This window comes from Lichenostomus cassidix, chromosome 4 (genome assembly GCF_008360975.1).
Source record: "Lichenostomus cassidix isolate B80296 chromosome 4, HeHo_3.0, whole genome shotgun sequence".
In the NCBI taxonomy this organism is placed as follows: Eukaryota; Metazoa; Chordata; class Aves; order Passeriformes; family Meliphagidae; genus Lichenostomus; species Lichenostomus cassidix.
Genome location: NC_139484.1, coordinates 56,813,028 through 56,834,516, shown reverse-complemented (window position 1 = coordinate 56,834,516; position 21,489 = coordinate 56,813,028). Strand labels below are relative to the sequence as shown.

Below are 21,489 nucleotides of genomic sequence, written 5' to 3'. Positions count from 1 at the left end.
AGCAAGTTAAACCTAAAACCCAAGTGCTGCAATACGGAATTTTGAGTTCAGATTCCACATTCAGGATTTGCATCTTGCACTTCCACAAAGAATGATTTCAACTGGTGTAGTGTACTTAAGATTTTTATTTAATCAACCAGCTTTCCTATTACTTAAAAAGGCACTAATCGGTATTCAGAAATAATCAGCTATAATGGAGAATTAACAGACCAAGCCATCTGAAAAGATATGCAGTTTCAACAAAGCTGGAAGACTTTTCCCAAAAGCAAATAGCTTGTTTTTTTCAAAGTTCTCATATCTCCAAAGTGTCTTGGCCAATTAATTTCAAATTTTGATAAAATCCTCCTCTGGCTACAGAGCAGGGGAGGGGAAAAAGGATAATTCAACTGGAAAGTTACTTTTTTATTTTTTTAAACAGGAGATTGCTCCATACCATAATTAACCTAAATGTCACACATAGGTATGCAACTGAGAGAAAAATAATTAAAATAATGTATTTCAGTTGTTTTACAGTTAACAGCATAAATGTTGAGCTATTTTTAAAATTTCCAGTTCCTGCATAAAAAACGTCCACATGACAGTGGTTCAGAACTACTTTTCTTTGGCAAAGTCACAATGCAGCTGGTTTGAAATGTAATAGAATTGCATTCTCTTTACTCTCTAGGAAAAACACATCAACCAGACAGCAGTTGTTACCTGGCCTTTCGCAGACACTGCCATTGACCTCGTTGATACACGTTGCTGCCTTCAGTCCTTGTTGGGAAGGCTCAGCTAAATATCCACAAAATCCAGCATCACTTGGTTCACTGGGAAGCCACTGGACGAGGGTATTGGTGAAGGGAGACATGTCTTCCCAGCACCAATATGACACATTGATTTTCCTCAGTCCAACCCATGGAGTCAACGTTTTGGGCTAGAAATAAAGGAGCAGGTCAAATCTACATTAGTGTTGCTGGCCACAAGCTTCTCAATATAAAGATCCCACAAGACAACTGTTTCTACTGGCAGTTTACTTTTTGGCAAACTTTCATTTTGGGGAGGAGTATTTGAGCAATATTGGTATAATATGTTGTTTCACTGCATATAAAAATATATGCAAAATAAAATATATAAGCATCATCTGCTTCAAACTGATTTTATACACTTTTATACCCTAGAGCTACAGCTTCCAACAGCAAGAGGGTTACAAAGCATATCATGATACCACCGTGTTTCCTTGTTATTACTAAACATCTATATACAGTTTACTTGAAAAAGGAGTAACTGCAAAGCAGAGCCTCCCCCAGCACAGCCTCCAGTGCTTCAAGACCCATCCAGCCTGGCCTGGAACACTACCAGGGATCCAAGGACAGCCACAGCTTCTCTGGGCAACCTGTGCCAGGGCTCACCACCCTCCCAGGGAAGAATTCCTTCACAATATCCCATCCATCCCTGCCTTCTCCCAGTGGGAAGCCATTCCCTGTCTCCTCTCCCTCCATGCCTTGTCCCCAGTCCCTCTGCAGCTCTCCTGGAGCCCCTTTAGGCCCTGCCAGGGGCTCTGAGCTCTCCCTGGCTCCTTCCCTTCTCCAGGGAGCATTCCCAGCTCTCCCAGCCTGGCTCCAGCCCTGCAGCAGCTCCAGGGCTCCTCTGCACTCTCTGCAGCAGCTGCAGCTCCTTCTGCTGTTGCCCAGGGCTGGGCAGCTCTGCAGGTGAGCTCTCACCTGAGCAGGGCACAGGGGCAGAATCCTCCCTCTCCTGCTACCCACACTCTGGACCAGCTCAGGATACAGTTTCCCACCTCACAAGCATTCTATACCAATATCCATTAAAACATAGGCTCATAGTCTCTTTAAGCTCACTTTTCAAAGGACTCTGTAGGTGAAAAAACTCCTTATAAATTAACAGTTCTTTCTTATACAGTGTAAGGATTTAAACACTGTTAGAGAAGGGTTACCATGTGTCTTTAGGAATTTACTCTACACTTAACAACTGGAATATCCTGATACACCTGGATTGTCAGAACCATGTATTTTTACACTATCCCAGGCTTGGCTTTATCATTTTACAAAAGATTCAATGAACAATCTTGCTTAAATTGCACCTTACCTTTCCTTGGCTAAATTGACTCCCCTATAAAACACTGTAATTGTTGAAATTCCACTTTAAAATCACAAAGGGAATCAAGGCAGGGAATGTTCCTGTTTTAACAGGGGAATATTTCTCTTAAGTACTGAAGCATGCTCTCCCCTGAAAAAAGGCAATCCTATTGCCTCCAGCCTCATTTTTCCTGGAGAAAATGCTTCCCTCTGGGACCCAGGAATTATTATTCTGATGTGCCATCAGGCCACAGCAGTTTTCCAGCTTAACCCAGGATTTTAGAAAAAGTGCACAGCAACTTTCTTTGTCAGGGCTGTAGCACCACCTACACAACCTGCTCTGAACACCTCCCTGATTCTCCGAGAGACTGGAAAAAATATGTATTTATTTCATTGATGCATGAAGAGGGAAAAATTCCAATTCACTTCTCCCTGGGCCTGACAGAAAAGCACCTGCCACTAAATCACACGTAAATAACATAAATAACACCAAATAAGCCAAGCAGCTCTGAGGAATGAGAAGGCAACATTTTAAACAGCTGCTTTGCTGAGTGCAGTAAATAACTTTCAGTACCTTACATTAAACACCTCGAGTGCCCCAATGGGACCTTAATTTATAAAACGTTGTGCACAAGTCACCAGAGGGCTCCTGCTGCCATCCTGTATTCCACTGGGAAAATGCGGGTGTGATTCCAGTACAGAAAGTGGTATCTCTGAGGCACTGTGTATGTTTATATTTATCTTTCCCATTTACATTCTCTACAATTTCAGCTCAGAAGCACTCAGAGGGTACACTGAATTTCAAAAGAAAATCAGTTGGTTTTGGTTAAGAGGCATTTCTATTATGTACACAGCACACAATAGCCCTGCAAGGACTTCTCCACAGCCACAGCTTAATTACGCAAGGGACATACAAGAGAAGCACTCACCGAAGACTGCATCTTCTGCAGTTCCTTCAGAACAAATTCCACCTTTTTCTGTGTGGTGAGAGAAGCCAGTAAAGCACCATTGGACCTGCAGGACAGTTTGGCATGATCATAGTTCTCCTTGGCATTGGTAATCTTCAGGCAGGAGTTTCCAACCAAATGCCAGTTTGTTCCGCAGATATTTTCTGGTGGACAAGGTGGAGAAAGAGAGTAAACCCAGAGAAGCAGGCGACCTTCTCAAAACTCAAGGTAGTGAAAGAACTATGAAAAAACATGAGCCCAGGTGGGCAAGGGACCAACAGCACAGGGGTGGCAGCAGGGCCAGGGCAGTGCCTGTCCCCTGTGCTGGCACTGCTGGGGCAGCTCTGGGACAGGAGACCCTGAGGGGCTGGAGAGTGTCCAGGGAAGGGAATGGAGCTGGGAAGGGTCTGGAGCCCCAGGAGAGGCTGAGGGAGCTGGGAAAGGAGCTCAACCAGGGGGGGTCAGGCTGTGCTCTCAGGGAACAAGGGGAAATGCCCTGCAGCTGTGCCAGAGACGGTTTAGGTGGTGTAATAGGGAAATTTCTTCCCTGAAAGTGCTGCCAAGCATTGGAAGGGGCTGGCCAGCTCAGTGGTGGAGTCCCCACTCCTGGAAATGTCCAGAAAACGAGCAGATGTGGCCCTTAGTACTGTGCTTAGTGGGCATGGTGAGGTTTGGACAAAGGTTGAACTCGATGATGATGGTCTTGGAGGTATTTTCCAGCCTTAATGATCCTATGAACCTTCTACTAAAAAATACCTACAGCCCCATCCCAAACCAGTATGACTCAGTGATGTGCTCAGAAATATTGATGCATAATAATATTAGAGGAGAAGAAAATCTGTTTAGGTGAGCTGAAGTCTGACATCAGCATCTGCTGTATGTAATCAAAATTATTACAATGTTGGATAGTAAAATTGTTGTAGGATAAAGAGGAAAAGAAACCAAACTTGTATTTTATTGATGTCTTAAAGCCACTTATTCATTCACAGTTGCCAGGGGACCTTTTGGGAGGAGGGGGTTGTCGTGCTAATACTGTCCACAGCACGAACTTCCAGGATTAATCCCTAGTTCATATTGAGCACAATCCCACCACTGAAGAGCTCCTTACACTTTGTGATTAATTATCTTCCTTACAGAAAAAACCCTGATGGGCATTTCCAGTGTGAATTCAGACTTAACAGATGGAAAAGCTCTCAACTGTCAATTTTTCAAATTAGCTTTTTACACATATGATCAAGTCATCCCCTTTTCTACATCAAATAAAACAGACCAAACTCTTTATCTATCTTACTAAAAGATGTTTTCCTCACTCTCATTGCTCTTCTTTAAAGTCTCCTCAATTTTTAACTCTTGCAGACTAGCAAACACCAGACCTGGACATGTCCAGACCTACTGGTTCCTAGGGGAAGGCTTTCCATGTCCATTAAAATGTCCTGTCTAATGGGTTTTCTCCCCTTTCCCTGCATTTTATTACCTGCAAATGTTAATCACTGAAGATCCTGTATTTCTCTCCCAGTCACTGGGATAAAAAAAAAAATTTACTACAAGCGGCTAATAACCAACTCCTGTAAGCTCCACTGGAAACACTCTAATAGGAGAATTTTCCTTAAACACTTTAGGTGTTATTTGCCTCATTTGTCCAGTATGTGTCATTATGCTTTTGAACAATTTTAGTTCCTAAATTAAATAGCATGCATTATTAAATCTAATATCTTGCAGAAGCCTATTATCAACAGCTTTTATTGGATGAAAAGGGAGAGATGAAATACCACCTAATAATTATATGAGTGATCATAGTCCTCTTCAGACAACTGGGACTGAAAAATATTCCAGCAGACTTACTGGATTTACTACAAATTAAGTTTCATACCAAAGCTGGTATGATTAAACAACATTATTTACTCTGGCTTAACAGTAAAAGTTACAGATTTGGGGGTAAAACCAACAAAAATTAAAAAAAAAGAAGGCAACAACTTTTGGACTGGGTGAATTTGGGTTATACCACCAGTACCCACCTGGCAAAGCAATGCACTCTTGATTCCTGGGTTCCCACTGACAGTTTTGATCCATGGCACAGCTTTTACAACTTGTCTTTTTGTTACAGTAATAGGCAGGATTATCCTTAGGACAGTTGTCATAGAGAGTAACAGGAACCTAAAATAAATAGCACAGGTGAGGCTTTTTCCCATATCCAACCAATGTGGGTTTATAACAGTCATGATTACAACACTAAATATCACAGTTCAGCTCTACAAAGCAATTTATATCTCCAAAAGCTGTGGCACTGGGCACAGCCTGGTCTGGTGACCCAAGATATTCCCCCAAAACACCACTTGACATGTTTTCCTTACTAAAGCCTTTACAAGAGGGTTATTCTGTTTTCTCTAAGGAAAGCCCTATTGACATTAAACCCAAAATGTGACTAATGAGTAATCACACCATGGTGAAACCTCCACCTCTTCCCTGGCCCACAGCCATCCTCCTAAATTCATTAGAAAATACCACGCAAAACCCTTGAATCAAATTGAAAAAAATCCAAGCATGCAGCACTTTTGAGCTAGACATGCACTGGGAATAACAAAACAGGGATTATAACATCGACAGATGAAAACATGTGGACATTTGCTATTCCAAAGGCTAAATTTAAACTAAGGAAGTGTTAAGAGCCATTACCTGTTCCTCTGTGCAGTTGTGTTGTGCTGGGATACACTGGTCAGAGCACCACTGACAGCTGTTTGTGTTGGCTGTACAGCTGTAGCAGTCTGTAATCTGATCACATTTTTCATTGTCTACAACTATTAAAGAAAAAAACCTGCATGACCAAAAACAGGCATTTCCTGACAAAGCTCTAAGAACTTGATTATTTACAGCAAAAGATACAAATAGCAGTGCCTGTAGATTTTCTGTTAGCAACTAAAATCAGGTACTTTCATGTGTTTGAACTGATAGAAAATTGCTTTTATTTACAGCAGCAATCATTTTTAGTGCCCAAGGAGCCCTAAAACACACCACCAGAAAATAATGCACCAAGACATGGAAGCACATGAACTAAGACACATTAATGCCCAGGGAAATGGTGCCAGAGGATATTCCATAAGGACAGTGGCCATCTCCCACCAAGGGGCCCATCTTCCTGCAAGCCTGGCCTTCAAGTGGAGCATTTTCATGCAAAGCTTGAACTTTTTATTCATTCTTCCAATTATTTACTGCCTGTGTTTTGTGAAAATTTATTGTGCATTGAGAGCCCAGCAAAGCAATGTCCCCCTTACATCAGTTACGATTAAATAATTAAAGGCTGCACATCTGTTACAGAATCAAGGGTTGTATAATCAATTCAGAGCAATGAATGCATCAGGATAAAGTTGTTTAAAATTATCCTAAGGGAAAATACAGGAATCAGACCTTAAAACATCCATTCATTTTGCCTGCCTCTACAGATATAATAACAGAATCCCAGAATAGTTTGGGTTAGAAGGAACCTTAAAGATCATCCGGCTCCAAACCCTCGCCAAAAAAATAAAGCAACTTTTCCTAAAGCAGTATTCCTGCTGTCTCCCTTGAAGAGTAGTCCATCAGATCCAGATGCCCTTCCTCATCCTGTGGTGCTCACCAGCAAATTCCTGGCTCTCACAAGGTCAATTCTTGCAGCAAACATTTGCAGAATGATGGTCCAGGCCTGGTTCCTGGCTGGTGATGGTTATTTGGGATAGAAAAGTAAATCCAAGAAGCAGGGTAGGAAAAAGATCTCGTGACCAAGCAGCTTGAAGAGCAAGAGATAGAAAGATCTGCACATCTCCATGACACTTGGTCAGAGGAAGGACTCCCAGGACACATAGGAGCACAACCAGAGCCCCCAATCCAGAACCTGACTTGTAGTGGCATACAATTAACACGACAGAATTTGGAAAAAGACCCTGCACACCTTTCAGAAAAGGGAATAGAAAGAATGTGACACATACCTGGCTTGGGAGGACAGTCTTCAAAGACCTTTTGCTGCTGCTCCACTGTTGCATTTTCCCAGGGGACGCAGCGAGGAGGGCTGGCAGCCCAAACACACCTGACACCAGGACCTGCTCGCAGGCAGGACGTCTCGTTGGCAAAAGCCTCACATCTCTCAGGGGTGAACTTCAGGATGTCACTCAGGAGGAGGCTGTTGAAGCCTCCAAATACATACATGGTGCTGGACAACACGGAAGTAAAGAGAGAAAAACTTGCAGCTGTTTCCATTGACAGAGCACTGCTCCAGGTAAATGGGATTTAAGGTCTGAGGGAAGTGTTTTATAACATGCCAGCATATATAAACCCAAATAAATAGCTCTTGGTTAAGTGAGGCACTAAAGAAAAGGTCAGTCAAATTTCACTGTTTCAGGGAAGCCAGAGAGACTCAACACAGACTCAAAGCTATTCAAGGTCATCAACCAAGCTTCCCCTTCAGCCAAAACTTTGAGGGTGCCTGATCAATGTGATTATACATAAAATGCTGCAAAAATATGGGATTCTCCTGTAATCTGCAGTGTCAAGAAACAGAGGAAGGACAAAAATTGGGGAGATGGTATTATAGCGCCAAACCAGAGTTCAGAAACTGTGACAAAATGATTCAGTCCTGTCACTCTCTCTGCTCCTCTGTCAGAAGACCACACTTTGCATGGCTGGTGACAACTCAGCAGAGTCATTGTGTCAACTAAAAAACCCCCAAACAACCCCCAAACAAATAATATTTTGTAGGGGGAGGGGTGAGGGATTTTAAACCTTCTTCAGTATCACAGATGCTTTAGGCAAAACATCAAATTTTAGTAGTTACATAAAAATGTCACCCAAAAATTTTCTGTGCATCTGCCTTTGTCAGTGCACATTTAAAAAGACAGTGAAGAAGGGTCAAGGCAACTGAAAAGAGAAGTTTTGGTTTAATATTAATTATTTTTAGTATTATTTTTATTCTATTTTAGGACTCCTATGAAATAAAGTTTCTCAAACTTTGTTCCACTGATTAAGTAACAGCTGTTCATCTGGAAGCAGGAATATCACTACAGTGTGTGAGGCTTAACTGCTGAAATCTCACCTAAGATTTCACCCAAATACTGGACATCATGTGCCTTGGGGAAGAGCAGCCCCATAGGATAAGGTGTGTAAAGTGAAATATGGACAAATTAAAAAAGCATGGGGAAAATTCAGATTTGGAGGTACATGCTGTCAGTGCAGCTAAGCAATAAATTGAAATGGACTATTATGAAATATATGGAAAATAGAAATATATATGAAAACAATGAAAAAAAATCAAATTATTGAAAAAACTAAGTGAGCTGAGACAGTTCAGCCCAGTGAAGAAGGGCTGATGGGAAGAGGTGACTACTGAAGACATTGCAAGAGTGAAGATCTGAAAACTTTCTGAGACTCACAGAATCACAGAATGGTTTGGGTGGGAAGGAACCTTAAATCCCATCTCATTCTACCCCCTGCCATGGGCAGGAAAACCTTCCACTCAACCAGGTTGCTCCAAACCCCACCCGACCTGGCCTTGGAAACTTCCAGGGAGGGGGCAGCCAAACCTCCCTGGACAAGGAGGTTTCTAACAGATCCTCAGGCCTCTGGTCTAGAGTTTCTGATCTACATGTGCACCTTTAGGGAGACAGGAAACATCTCTGCCCTCACCTGTTGTACAGCACTGCAGAGTGTCCAAACCTGTTCACGTCGTGATGGAGAGCTGGCCGGGGAAGGACAGACCATCGATCACAAGCTACAAGTGAAAAAAAGCCGTTTCAGAAATGTTTCTCTGGACAATGAACGAGACAACTTCCACAGCTTTCCTCCTGAAAGATCCCAAAATACTTGCTATCTTTCAATAAAGACATTAGGGGCTGGAGGTGTCCAGGGAAGGGAACGGAGCTGGGAAGGGTGTGGAGAACTCCTGAGGGAGCTGGGAAAGGAGCTGAGCCTGTAGCAAAGGAGGCTCAGGGGGACCTTGTGGCTCTGCACAACTGCTGCCAGGAGGGGACAGCCGGGGGGTCAGGCTGTGCTCCAGGGAACAGGACAAGAAGCTGCTTTTCTGCTTTTGCTAGTAGAATTTTTCACCATGTAACAAATTCTGGTTTTATCTGTTTATACGTGAATTATTTGCAGTTTTGCCCCAAACCAGTATCACTGAGAACAGAGGCTTACTTATCTTTTTTCTTTACTTCTTCCATTGCAATTATGTTCCTAGAGGGCAGATTCCCGTGTTTTTAAAAATATTTTTCAGTCATCATAGCTTAAGGATTTGTGGCTGTTTTTTCCTTTTAACACAATGTTAGATTATTCCATCTTTTTCTATTAGCATAACATTTATATGTTCTGCTTCATTTTTTACTTGGTTTTTCAGGTAAATTTTTCCTTTGGGCATAATGGGAGAAAAAATAAACTAAGAAACATCTAACCCACTGAGCAAAGATACAAAAGTAGGAAAAGTCAGTCCAATTCATATCACTTAAACTTCATAAAGAGAATGGATTACCAAGGGGGCCAATGTCCCAAAGGCACTTAGATGCAATTTATGCAATTAAGACAGAAAAGTCAATCTGCTGTAAAGACCTACAGAACCCTCAAATACTCCCAAGATTCTTTAATATATGATAAAACCATTGTGCCATGGACTGACCCTCTGGAAAAAAAAGCCCACAAACCAAACTAGTCCATGGATAAACTGAGAAGTCAAAGAAAAACAAAGTTTTAAATTTTTACTAAATTTAACTGAAGAATTGTTGGATAAAACAACAGATGTGGAGCAATTTTGTTCAAGAGTGCTGATAAAGAAAAGACAGAAGACACAGTTAGATTTAGTACTTTGATAAATTGTGATTTTCAAATTTATTTTTACATGTCATTTGCTCCATTTTCAAAGAATTTAACCTAGCCCAGCATCGCTCCTGAGCCAAGTGTGACAGTCCTAATTTTTAATAGGAGACTTCAGCAAAACTGGACAGCAATTTGCAATTTTTTAGCCATCAAGTTGTGTGTTATGTGAGGCCAAGAAATGTGTTTTTCTAGATGAATAGAAGGAGTATTTTGCTTTCTAAGGTTCTTTCCCATCTTTAACCAGAGATCAAGTATTGGAGAAACTGAGTAATTCTGAGACTACAAAGAATCTTCTCCTTCGCAACTTAACCTAAAACTTACAATGCCAGGACTTATAAAATTTACTGTTCAAACAGGACATATCACCTATGAAAACATCCAGCCTCTCCCTATGTTTGTCATCAAAATCAGAATTTTGACGGGGTAAATAAAAGAGTTTTAATTTCTCTTCTGTGGGGAGAAAAGATCATTAAATGAGTATCACTTTTATGTAAGTAGGAGGTAGAGGATTAAGTGAGGCATTTTTCCACCCAAAGCTGCTGCAGAGCAGGAGCCTCTTCGACAAAGGCCAGAGAGACCAATTTTGGGGATAGGAAGATCTACTTGGCCATTTCAGTGTGCAGAAAATAGGGAAAATACTGTGAGACTGCTCTGCACAAGTGCTCACCCAACCCAAAGGCTTGGTCCTGAGAACCAACAAGAATTGCACGTGCACACAGACAGCTGGATTGTTATCCCAAAACTTTCTCAAACTAGAAGCACCTGGACGATTTGGATTGAATATTCCCCAGCCTGGCCAAGCAGAGGATAAAGGATAAGAAGCATTCAAGAATTCTTATTGCTCACCTCCAGCACACATCTCAGTGCCAGCTGTTAGCATTGCCTCACACAGAAAAAAGATTTTATGTCCTCACAACACAGTGCATATGCTCTGATCACTTGGAAATTTGAGGAGGGAAAACCGGAAAAATTTGATTATGTAAATAAAATTAGCTACTACCAAAATAAGTTTTAGCGGCAAAGGATGAGGAAAAGACCTGGGTTTAAAGCCTTTTTTTCAGACTGGGTTTAATTCTACCTCTCTCCAGTCTTCCAAGTATTAATATGATCATTAATCAATCATGATTACTAATCAACAAGATGTAAAAAATGAGTAAACCAGCCCGTCAGCATGCTATAAAAGTAGGGAATAAAGACAATTATTAAGCTTCTCCTCTGAAGGCTCTCAGTATCAACTGACCTTGCTTTGTTTTCTTCTGGGTAACTTGTGCCTTGGGAACATCAAGGGATAGATAGCAGGGGGTTATATGGGCTTATTCCCATGGAGACCAACACAAGCATGACCAGGCAAATTAATTACTGCAGAGATCATGCATGAAGAACCACTGGAAATGTTTTTCTGCTGTGACACAAATGATGAGCCACTACCCTAATGTATTCCTAGTCACACGGGATAAGGAAAATCATGCACAATGGGTCCTGCAATGAAGAGAACAGAAAAAGTACCCTTATTTCTGGAAAAAAAAAAAAGCTGCTCTTTTCAGGCTGAGAGTCTCTTCTCTAAGGAACGAGGGGACTCAAGAACACCTCTCACCCATCACGTGAAGTAAAATCAATGTCAGCTCCACATGTTGGTGTATATCTGGTAAGGACTGGGGATGTTGACTACACCACTCATGTCATGTAACACAAACCTGCCTGTTACTGAAAGTGAATCAAAATTAACATCATTTTGACGTTTGACAAAATATTGCCATATTTCGTCAAATGATTGCAATTTGTGTTTTACACCTAATAGAGAGTTCAGTAGGTCAGCACAGATAGCTGATAGGGTTATTTCTGTGTGTACAACTGAGTAGGAAGGAGGGGGGTTGGAAATTAGTCACTCATTACCTTACTCATCAGTACAGACTCACCAAAAAATCAAACTGCTCATGACTGCCACAAAATGACAAAATACTCTGGGCTGGATGGCACCTTAAAGACCATCTCATTTCCATGAGCCATGGGCAGGGACACCTTCAACTAGACCAGGCTGCTCCAAGCCCCATCCAACCTGATCAAATACCTCATCTTATTTCTTCAACTAAAAAAAAAATAAAATCAAAATAAAGCCATCTAGGAGTACACAAAGATTCCAGAAGGATATGACTAGAAATCACAGGAGGCAGAATGGAATGATTGCTGTAACAGAGAGGAAAATAGCACAAGGACACCAAACCCTGATGATCCAAGTATTCACCTGCACCTTCCTCTCACAAACCAGGAGTGGGAACTTAGCAGACAGTCACTTCGAGATTTTAGATTCACATTATTATTTCAAAGAACCCACATTTCTGAGAGGGCATTCTGAGAGCAAAAGCCAAGTATCAGAGTACAGAATGACTTTTTTCCCCATTGTGAATTATCTGGGTGTGTATATACCTTCTTTTATGTAATTTCATCTCTTCTTTCCCTGCCCTTTTTAAACTCACAGTCTTTGGAATCCAACTCCACAAATAAATGCTGCCCTCTCCTGGCTATTGAAATTCAGCAAATCCAACCTAGTAATTTGGCTTTATTATTAAATAAAACAGTTAATACAAGAGGGTGCAGTGTACAGGCTGAGTTTCAGCAGGGTCTAGTGCCTGTAACCATCCTAAGAACCTGAATTTTTGATCAATCAGAGATTAAAACACTTAGAATATCAGGAGAGATTTGTGGCTGAGATAGGACAGGAAACAGCCTCAAGTTGTGCCAGGGAATATGTAGATTAGATATTTGGAAATATTTTTTCACACAAAGGGTTGCAAAACACTGGAATGAGCTGCCTAGGGCAGTGATGGAATCACGGTCTCTGGAAGTGTTCAAAAACATGTAGATGTGGCACTTCAGGACATAGTTTAGTGGTGAAAATGGTGGTGGTGCTGGATTGCCAGTTGGACTTGGCGATCTTAAAACGTTTTTTCCAACTTTAATGATTCCATGATTTTATGATTCTATAACAATATGCAATTCAAAACCTAATTTTTAATGCCCAACGTTCTGTAAAAACTGTTGACAAAGGAACTGCTGTTGTCTGTATCTGGAAACAATTACACTTCATTTGTTTGGAATTCTGTAGCAAGCTAATGAGCTTCTCCTGATTGCACATCCCTCTGCCCAGTACCACTTGGGATAATATCCCCAGAATAACCTAGTTATTCTGAAGACAAACTGAAGACAGATCCCTTGGAATAGTCATGTATTTGAGGGCTTGTTATTATTTCTGCAAGAACTCACCAATATCATACGCCATAAAATCTGAAGAAAAGCACTTGGCTCCGTGGCTCATGGAGGTGTCGTTGTGAGTGTTTCCTCCAAACACCAGCATAGTCCCACTCACTATCACAGCTGTGTGCAGGTAGCGGAAAAATCGGCTGTCTTTCAGAATAGTCCTTCAGAAATAAAAATGCATGTATTAATGAGACTGGTAAGTATCTGGAAAAGACCAAACACTCCATAAATCCGAGCTGAAGAACATTTTCAGGGTGCAGGGAGGAGGGCAATAGTATCTAACTGCTTTTCCTAATGAGGTGCTTAATAATTCCATTCCACACTGTTCAATTCCTCCTGTAATTTCATTCTCATCTTTCCATTTGCTTTGCCAATTTACAGGAGAAATATACCTATGAGAGATATAGATATCTATAGGTATCAGATTCGTCCACTCTTTCCAAAGCTATGGATCTACAAATCACCAATTCTTTCACTAGGGATTCTCAAGTTTTCACACTAACTTGACTTTTGAGCATAGTCAGCCTGGGAAGAATACAATATTTTACAGTAACTCTGCTTTTATAGTAACCCAAAGAATTCCTTCACACTGGGCAGCATCTGTTGCTCAAAACTAAAAATTGTATTTTAAGGAAACCTATACAGCTCCTGAAAATGGAGCCCTGCAGCTTAATATCTGCACAACACGTTGGCTCATTGGTGACAATCATGGGAAGCACTAATCACACTCACCACTAATCTCAACTTTCATCAGTGGGATTGATGGCACTGAACATAAAAGAGTCATCTTTTGGGGGATTTTCCTACTTTTCTGAGAGGATTTTTTTTGAAGGAGGGAATTGTATCCCTGTGCCCTGCTCAGGTGAGAGCTCACCTGCAGAGCTGCCCAGCCCTGGGCAACAGCAGAAGGAGCTGCAGCTGCTGCAGAGAGTGCAGAGGAGCCCTGGAGCTGCTGCAGGGCTGGAGCCAGGCTGGGAGAGCTGGGAATGTTTCCCTGGAGAAGGGAAGGAGCCAGGGAGAGCTCAGAGCCCCTGGCAGGGCCTAAAGGGGCTCCAGGAGAGCTGCAGAGGGACTGGGGACAAGGCATGGAGGAACAGGACACAGGGAATGGCTTCCCACTGCCAGAGGGCAGGGAGAGATGGGATATTGTGAAGGAATTCTTCCCTGGGAGGGTGGTGAGGCTGTGGCTGCCCCTGGATCCCTGCAGTGTCCAAGGTCAGGCTGGACACTGGGGCTTGGAGCAGCCTGGGACAGTGGAAGTGTCCCTGCCCATGGCAGCGGGCAGAACAGGTTGAGCTCTAAGGTCCCTTCCACTAAGAGACACCAAGTTGAGTGTGTGGTTGACATGCCTGAGGGACAGGATTCGATCCACAGGGACCTGGAGGAGCTTGAGAAGAGGGACTCTGGAAAGCTCATGAGATTTAAAAAGGAAGAGAGAGCCTAAATCACTGAAGAATAAAACAAAGAGTCAGTGACACAAAAACAAGCAGAGAGAGAGATGAACAGACAGTCCTACACTCGGCACTTGTTCGACAGGGCTTGCCAGACTGACAAAATAAATGTGACAAAAGAAAATTGGTGCTGCGGGAGTCTGGAAGAACACTGTCACATTTGTTAAGTTTCTGCCTACTCAGCCAGATTTGTCCACTCCATGGCTGAAGTGGAAGATCAAATTAACCTAGAGAGGAAGTCGGGTTATTTCTGTGTGTACAACTGAGCAGGAAAGAGGGGGGTTGGAAATTAGTCACTCATTACCTTACTCATCAGTACAGACTCACAAACAGATGTTGCAGAAAAACAAGCTATTTTAACACTCAATAAGGGATACAGTGACTCAAATTTACATGTGTTAACCCAAAACACAGTCTCCTTTTTGTCAGGAGCCTTTAGAATCAATGTTAATAAAAACAGAGAATTAACAAAAATGTATTTCATCTCTGTTGCTCCAAATTGTAAAGTGTGGCTATAGCTTTTTAATAGAACTCACCTTTGGGCAGGAACAAATCACAGAAGATTTCAGCTCAAGAAATAAACATTTCAAGTAGTTACAGAGCCAAAAGAAAATGGGGTTATAATAGAAATTCTTTTACAGTCCTAACTGCAGAACGGATTATCACTCGCTTGACTGCAGTCACAGCACTCATATGCACAGGCTATACGGCTAGCAAGAAAAAAACATCAAATATTTTTCTTTGTGGCTTGCATCAAACAACAGATTAAAATGGATTTCTTGGCTCATTCACAGCCTTGATTATATTGATTACATGACTCTCTGTTCATAAAGGGACATAAAAAACAAGCGATCCAAGAGCACAGCATCTATCCTGAATGCAGGTAGATATAAACCACTGTACCCTTATCAAATACCCATCCTCTTGTTCTCTACAAACAGAACTGATGGGTAGTAAACAGGAAAAAGACAGAAAAAGAACCACTTACCACATACGGGAATCGACTTCATATTTGTACAAATCATCTGCCAGCCTGTACTTGTTGGCACTGAACGCTTTGTAACCTCCATGGATATAGATTGATCTTGTATTTGGATCATAAACACTGCTGTGACCATATCCTCCTTGCACCAAAGCTCCACTTGTCTGTAAGATGCTCCACGTATTTGTCACTGAAAAATACAAGTAACAAAACAGTTTCTTTCTGTCCATTAATAACTCATCAACAACATGGTGAAATACACTTCTGTAATTCCTCTGACTCACATCCAGACACTGTCTCTATCACTTCACGTCCAAAAATATTCTCCTTCAAGAAGTTTGTTGTCAAGAAGGTTTGCCCAGTATTTTTAATTAGAGCAGAAATAGCTCTTCCACAGTCATTTATCACATTTTGCAGACTAGGTAAGTAAATGAGAAATAAAAAGTAGAAAAAAAAATAGATTGCATTTCAATGACATGAAAATGCCAGCACTATGACTTGATGTGGAATGGGACTCAAGAGCGTTTTTACTTTTTATATATATATATAAAAATATATAGATAAAGCCAGACAGCATTGAAGCCAAGTCTGACTGTGAAGAATACTGCAGTTAAAAACTGATATGTGATTCATGGTCCTGCATCTCACTCACTAAAATAACATTGGTCTGAAGCACTTTAGACATACTATAATGGTAACAAATAAAAATGCCACATTACACACCAAATCTCTGTACTAAGTGCTGAATGAAACCCTATACAGGCTTCCCAACCCCAGGGCAGAGCCTGCACACAAAAGGCAAAGGAATTAAATAGTCTGCAAGATCACACATGACAAAAACAAATCACTGCCTACACACCCTGGTTCTCTCTGGATTTCTCCTAGAGGAAGAAATCTCACTCACATCGACACCAGAGGATCAGGCTTCAGTAGATCCTCTGGATCAGGATGACTGGAGGACAAGGATAACAAGTCCAAAGTGCAGACAGGGCTGCTGTTTCTGAGAACAGCCAGCACATTCCTGTTCAGAACTTCCTGTGCTTAACTATGATCTCTCCATGGTCTGTGGAGCCAGGAACATGCCTCCACTTCTGAGTTAGGGACAAGTGCAGTTTACCTGGAAAGCCTCCTGTGCTTCTCCACTAGTGATACTAGAAATCACTGGATCCTAAAAATCAGATCCTGGACTATTCCAGGACATGGAGGTCAGATCATATCAGGGATATGGGAATCCAGAAATTCAGCACGTTTCCCCGAGCATCTGCTGCTGAGGACATGGGTATCAGGTAAAGCAGGTATTTGGTCTGAATTGTTACAGCCATTATTATAATTGCAGAATTAAAAAATAACTTCAGAGGTGTTTGTTTTGTGAGACGGAAAGAGGAAAATTAATCAAATTGTCCCACAGTTGTCCTGCTTTGTCTCTCAATTACAAGTTTATGTGTTTGAGACCAAAAACTGCGTATAAAGCTGGAGGTACATGGTTGCCTGCTCATTGGGTTTTACAAATTTGTTAGGTTCAACTTCATGTAAATACAGACACGAAGAGGAGGACACATTTGTCTGTGTTTTGCTATCTCAACATGAGTCTTTAAGTAACGTTCAAACCAAGTCTTACAGTTGAAGTGACTGGCAGGAGGGCCCCACTCACACTCACCCAGGTTGTACTCCTGAACATTGCTGATGTACCCGTAGAGAGGGCAGTGCCCAAACAGGACAAGCATGACGGTGCTGTTGTCCTGCAGAGTGACGATGTGAGCCGAGTGCCCAACCACGGCGTACTGCTCCTTGGCCCTTGGAGTCACCAGGGCCCAGCTCTGGTTGGAAATGTGGAACACCCACAGCTGGCTGCTCACGTTCCCTGTCGCATCTATCTTACCACCATACATGTAGATGTTACCCTGAAAGAAGTCAGATAAAATAGGGCCAAGGAGTTTAGCATTTAGGAAACAGCTGTTTGGTAAGGAATGAAGCTACCGGTCTGAAGTTACTTTAAAAAGCCCCCTGGAGAAGGGCTGGGGACAAGGGATGGAGGGACAGGAGAAGGGGAAATGGCGTCACTCTGACTGAGGGCAGGGTTAGATGGGATGTTGAGAAGGAATTGTTCTCTGTAAGGGTGATGAGGCCCTGGCACAGGTTGTCCAGAGCAGCTGTGGCTGCTCCTGGATCCCTGGGAGTGTCCAAGGCCAGGCTGGACATCGGGGCTTGGAGCAGTCTGGGATAGTAGAAGGTGCCCTGCCCATGGCAGGGGGTTGGGACTAGATGAACTTTAAAGTCTCTTCCAACCGAAACTATTTTGTGATTCCATGATGAATTTCCATCCTTTGAGGTTCCTCAAGTACTCTGTCTGTGAACGGCAGTACGTGGAGTTTTTTGATTATTTGTAATTAAGCTTCGTACAGACCTGCACTGTTAGAGATAAATATCATTCCAAAACCCAAACGTCGACAAAGGATCAGCTCAATTCCTTTCCAAAGACTTTGCCATCCTGCTCTCACATGGCCTTCACTCACAGCAAGGCACACAGGTGAGAAAGGACATAAAAACAGTCAAATCCAGTTGCTGTGTCAGATGCTGGATGATGAGATTTACAGGTTTACTTGCAGAGCAAGTAACAAGAATCCCTAATTCCCCAGCTCTGCTTTGGTGTCTTGGACAACAGAGCTCATAAAAATATTCATGTGATCTACACAAAAGGCAGCTGGGGAATCAGCTGAACTCCAGCAAACTCAACCTCAGGCATGCCTTGTCAGCACAGATAGTGAGAAGTAAATAACAGACTCACTGACCTCAGTCATCCTTAAAATGCCTGGAAAAAGGGCAAGGAAGGAACACACAGGCAGAGGCACTACAGACTTCCTAGAATATTCATCCAATGATTCCCTAGAGCACAGATATACAGCTTGGGCTAACCATGGACAAGCCTTTGAATGAGAAATGCTTCTCCCAAAGCAAGACTGATCTGGGAACAGGGGTGGGAAGCAGAAGAGAAGAAGGGGAAATCAGCTGGGAAGTGAGTCTGGAACACTGAACTTACCTTGTGTAATGCCAACGAGTGACCATATCTCATCTCTACTGAGTTCACAGAGTTGTTCAGTGGAAGCCACTCTTCAGAAATAAGATCATACCTGTATAATAAAACCTGAATTATTTTCCAATACATAGGTATTAAAGCTAAGAAAATGACTGCTTGTCCTTTCTAAGATTTGGAGAAAATTATTTACCAATATAACATGTTAGATGTAATTATTTACTAAAATAGTAAATCCTGCCATGATTTCAGCATGCACAAAGCTCACACAAACTACTTATGGGTTAAAAAAACCCCTGCTCTGTTACTCAACATCCACATATTGATCTCCTTTACTCTGTTTTCTTTTCCAAGACCTAATGCATTGCCTGTTAAGCTGTGACAACCAATACCACCTCTCCCTCAAAAAAGTAGAAAAACTTTACTCTGAACTTAAGTAATTTCCAACTACTTGATTAAAAAAACTCTGCCAGTGCTTAAAAAGCACTTTTTAATCATGTCTTTACCATTCAACCTTGAAATAACATAAATCCTCTGCTCTGAAAATGGCTTGTGGCCTTTTATTTAAAATAATGCACTATATTTTCCAGGCTTAGAGCCTTGTGAGATAAAATCATCTCTGAGAAAGCATTCAACAAAGCCATAGGGTATCCTATTAAAAAACGAGGTGTGACTTTGGAGGAGTAAATTGTGGGTGCAACCAGCAACTGTTCTACATTTAAACGCGTGTTTTCAGCTCCTCTTCCCCTGTAAGAACTATCACCTCCGGATGTGAGTGCAGAATACACAGCTCTCACTTAGGTCCATCAAAGTGAGGGATGCAAGTGTCACCGGAAAAAAATCCAGCTTTTGCCTAGATCTGCCCAAATACAATACAAAAGCTGGGGTTTTTCTAATGGAGTATTTCCACAAAGCACACTATTATTACTTGATATTTAGTTACTGTTAAATCTCTTCAAACAATTGTATAAATGTCCTTGTCCTAATGCCACTCCCTGTTTGGTATCCTGTCCTCTCTGGATAACCATCCAGAGTAATCAGTATGTGTTAATTAAGGAGCCAAAAACTCTGAAGTCACACAGACACAATATAAGAAAGGGCTAAAAACACTGAAGCAAAACTACCCTCATTGAATATGAGGCCAGATATAATTTAGGAGCTGGCCCAGAAATATATAGAGAATACTTAAATGCTGTCAGACACAGATGAATCAAAAATTCACTGAACATCAGGAACCTTATGCTTTTCTTTTCCAAAATTAGCACCCCTTAACAAAATTTTCCCCCATCTCAAACGTGAGCCTGAGTTTTTATTCCGGTTGTTTTCCCTGGGAGATGAAGCATAGACCAAAACATAGCATGTCAGGTGGCACTTCCTAAAAATAACTCTCAAATCTAAGTTCCACTCCTTAGTTTTTATTATCTGGGTTTATACTCACGCTAAAACCTTCTGAGAGTCAGAATGATTGAAGACATAGCCTCCAACAATCCACATTTTATTGTCATGGATGACAGTTTTGTGAGATGCTCTAGGAAGTTTTGGAAGAGAGTATTCCTCCCGGGTCCAAAACGACTGGTTTGCAGGAAGAGGAATTGAACAGCCAGGACCTAAAAAAAGAAGGTTTAAATTTTGGTTTTTTCCAAAGCCTGTATTTCAGCTGGAGGTCAATCTCCTGCCAGTGCTGCATATAATAAAAGACTAATTCTTACGTGTCAGGTCTTTGCAAAGGAAAAATATATGTTGAGCTCAAATGATTGCTAAGACTCACACTGCTGATCAGCTCAGCTGGACATGAGAACAAGACATTTTACAAGTTCAAATAGGTCAACTATAGCAACCAGGCTCAAATTTGCTTTAGGTGCATAGGAATGAGGTGTAAAATGATGCCTGCACACCATGGGTTGGTCTCACTTTGGATGGTGGCAAAGCTGTTTATAAAAGCAATTGTGAAAAAAACCAAAACCACAGACTGGGATGGGTTGAAAGGATCGCCTTCCAACCTCTTGCCATGTTCAGGGACACCTTCCACTGTCCCAGGTGGCTCCAAGCTCTGTCTAACCTGGCCTTGGACATTTCAGGGATTCAGGGGCAGCCACAGCTTCTCTGGGCACCACCACCAGGTGAAGCCAGGGCTTCACCACCCTCATTGTAAAAAATTTCTTCCTTATATCCAATCTAAATCAACCCAGTTTCAATTTAAAGTCATTCCCTGTGTCCTGTCCCTCCATGCCTTGTCCCCAGTCCCTCTGCAGCTCTCCTGGAGCCCCTTTAGGCCCTGCCAGGGGCTCTGAGCTCTCCCTGGCTCCCTACCTTCTCCAGGGCAACATTCCCAGCTATCCCAGCCTGGCTCCAGAGCCGAGGGGCTCCAGCCCTTGGAGCAGCTCTGTGGCCTCCTCTCCAGCATATCCATCCTTCCAAATGAAGTGTGATCTTTCAAATTTAAAAAGCAGATACTCTCTTCCTAGTCAAAATGCTCATGCTTGTCACGCAGAACATTCCCACATATTCCCAGTTAAAGTGCCAGTTCCATATGTAGAAAATGCATCCCAAAAGTCTCTATATGCACCAGGAGACTCACCCTGCCAGCCTGTAGAGCATAAACACGCCTTAGAGTCATTGAAGTTGCACCGGCCTCTCTCAGGTGCCCCACAATCCTCCGTGCAGTAAGGAATGTCACAAGCTTCTCCCTTCCAGTATTTGTCACATTCACATTGCAGAGCACTGGTGCTGCTGTTGAGCCTGCACTCCCCTCGGCCAGAGCAGTTATTGGGACACATATTGAAACTGGGGACACAGGGGAAAGCAGTTTGTCAGGAAGGAAGCAGATTCCCAAGACTTATTAACAAAGGCAAGAGTGATGCTGAACAAAGTTAATACAATTCATGACATCCAAACCAAGAGACAGTCATCTGGTACCTGG

The 21,489-nt window shown here is 42.1% G+C and overlaps 1 protein-coding gene across 1 annotated transcript in view; it reads right to left on the bottom strand.

Moving 5' to 3' along the window:
- The window catches only part of ATRN (attractin), a 147,024-nt gene that overhangs the window by 75,804 nt on the left and 49,731 nt on the right, over positions 1-21,489 (bottom strand). Inside the window, exons 5-16 of the mRNA XM_085059314.1 lie at positions 21,148-21,353; positions 20,008-20,176; positions 18,576-18,666; positions 17,196-17,439; positions 15,545-15,728; positions 13,112-13,266; positions 8,672-8,756; positions 6,982-7,202; positions 5,696-5,817; positions 5,038-5,176; positions 3,005-3,186; positions 697-913 (exon numbers count right to left, since the gene is read on the bottom strand). Coding sequence (XP_084915440.1) covers positions 697-913; positions 3,005-3,186; positions 5,038-5,176; positions 5,696-5,817; positions 6,982-7,202; positions 8,672-8,756; positions 13,112-13,266; positions 15,545-15,728; positions 17,196-17,439; positions 18,576-18,666; positions 20,008-20,176; positions 21,148-21,353 — 2,015 coding nt within the window. The remainder of the gene's footprint in view (positions 1-696; positions 914-3,004; positions 3,187-5,037; positions 5,177-5,695; positions 5,818-6,981; positions 7,203-8,671; positions 8,757-13,111; positions 13,267-15,544; positions 15,729-17,195; positions 17,440-18,575; positions 18,667-20,007; positions 20,177-21,147; positions 21,354-21,489) is intronic.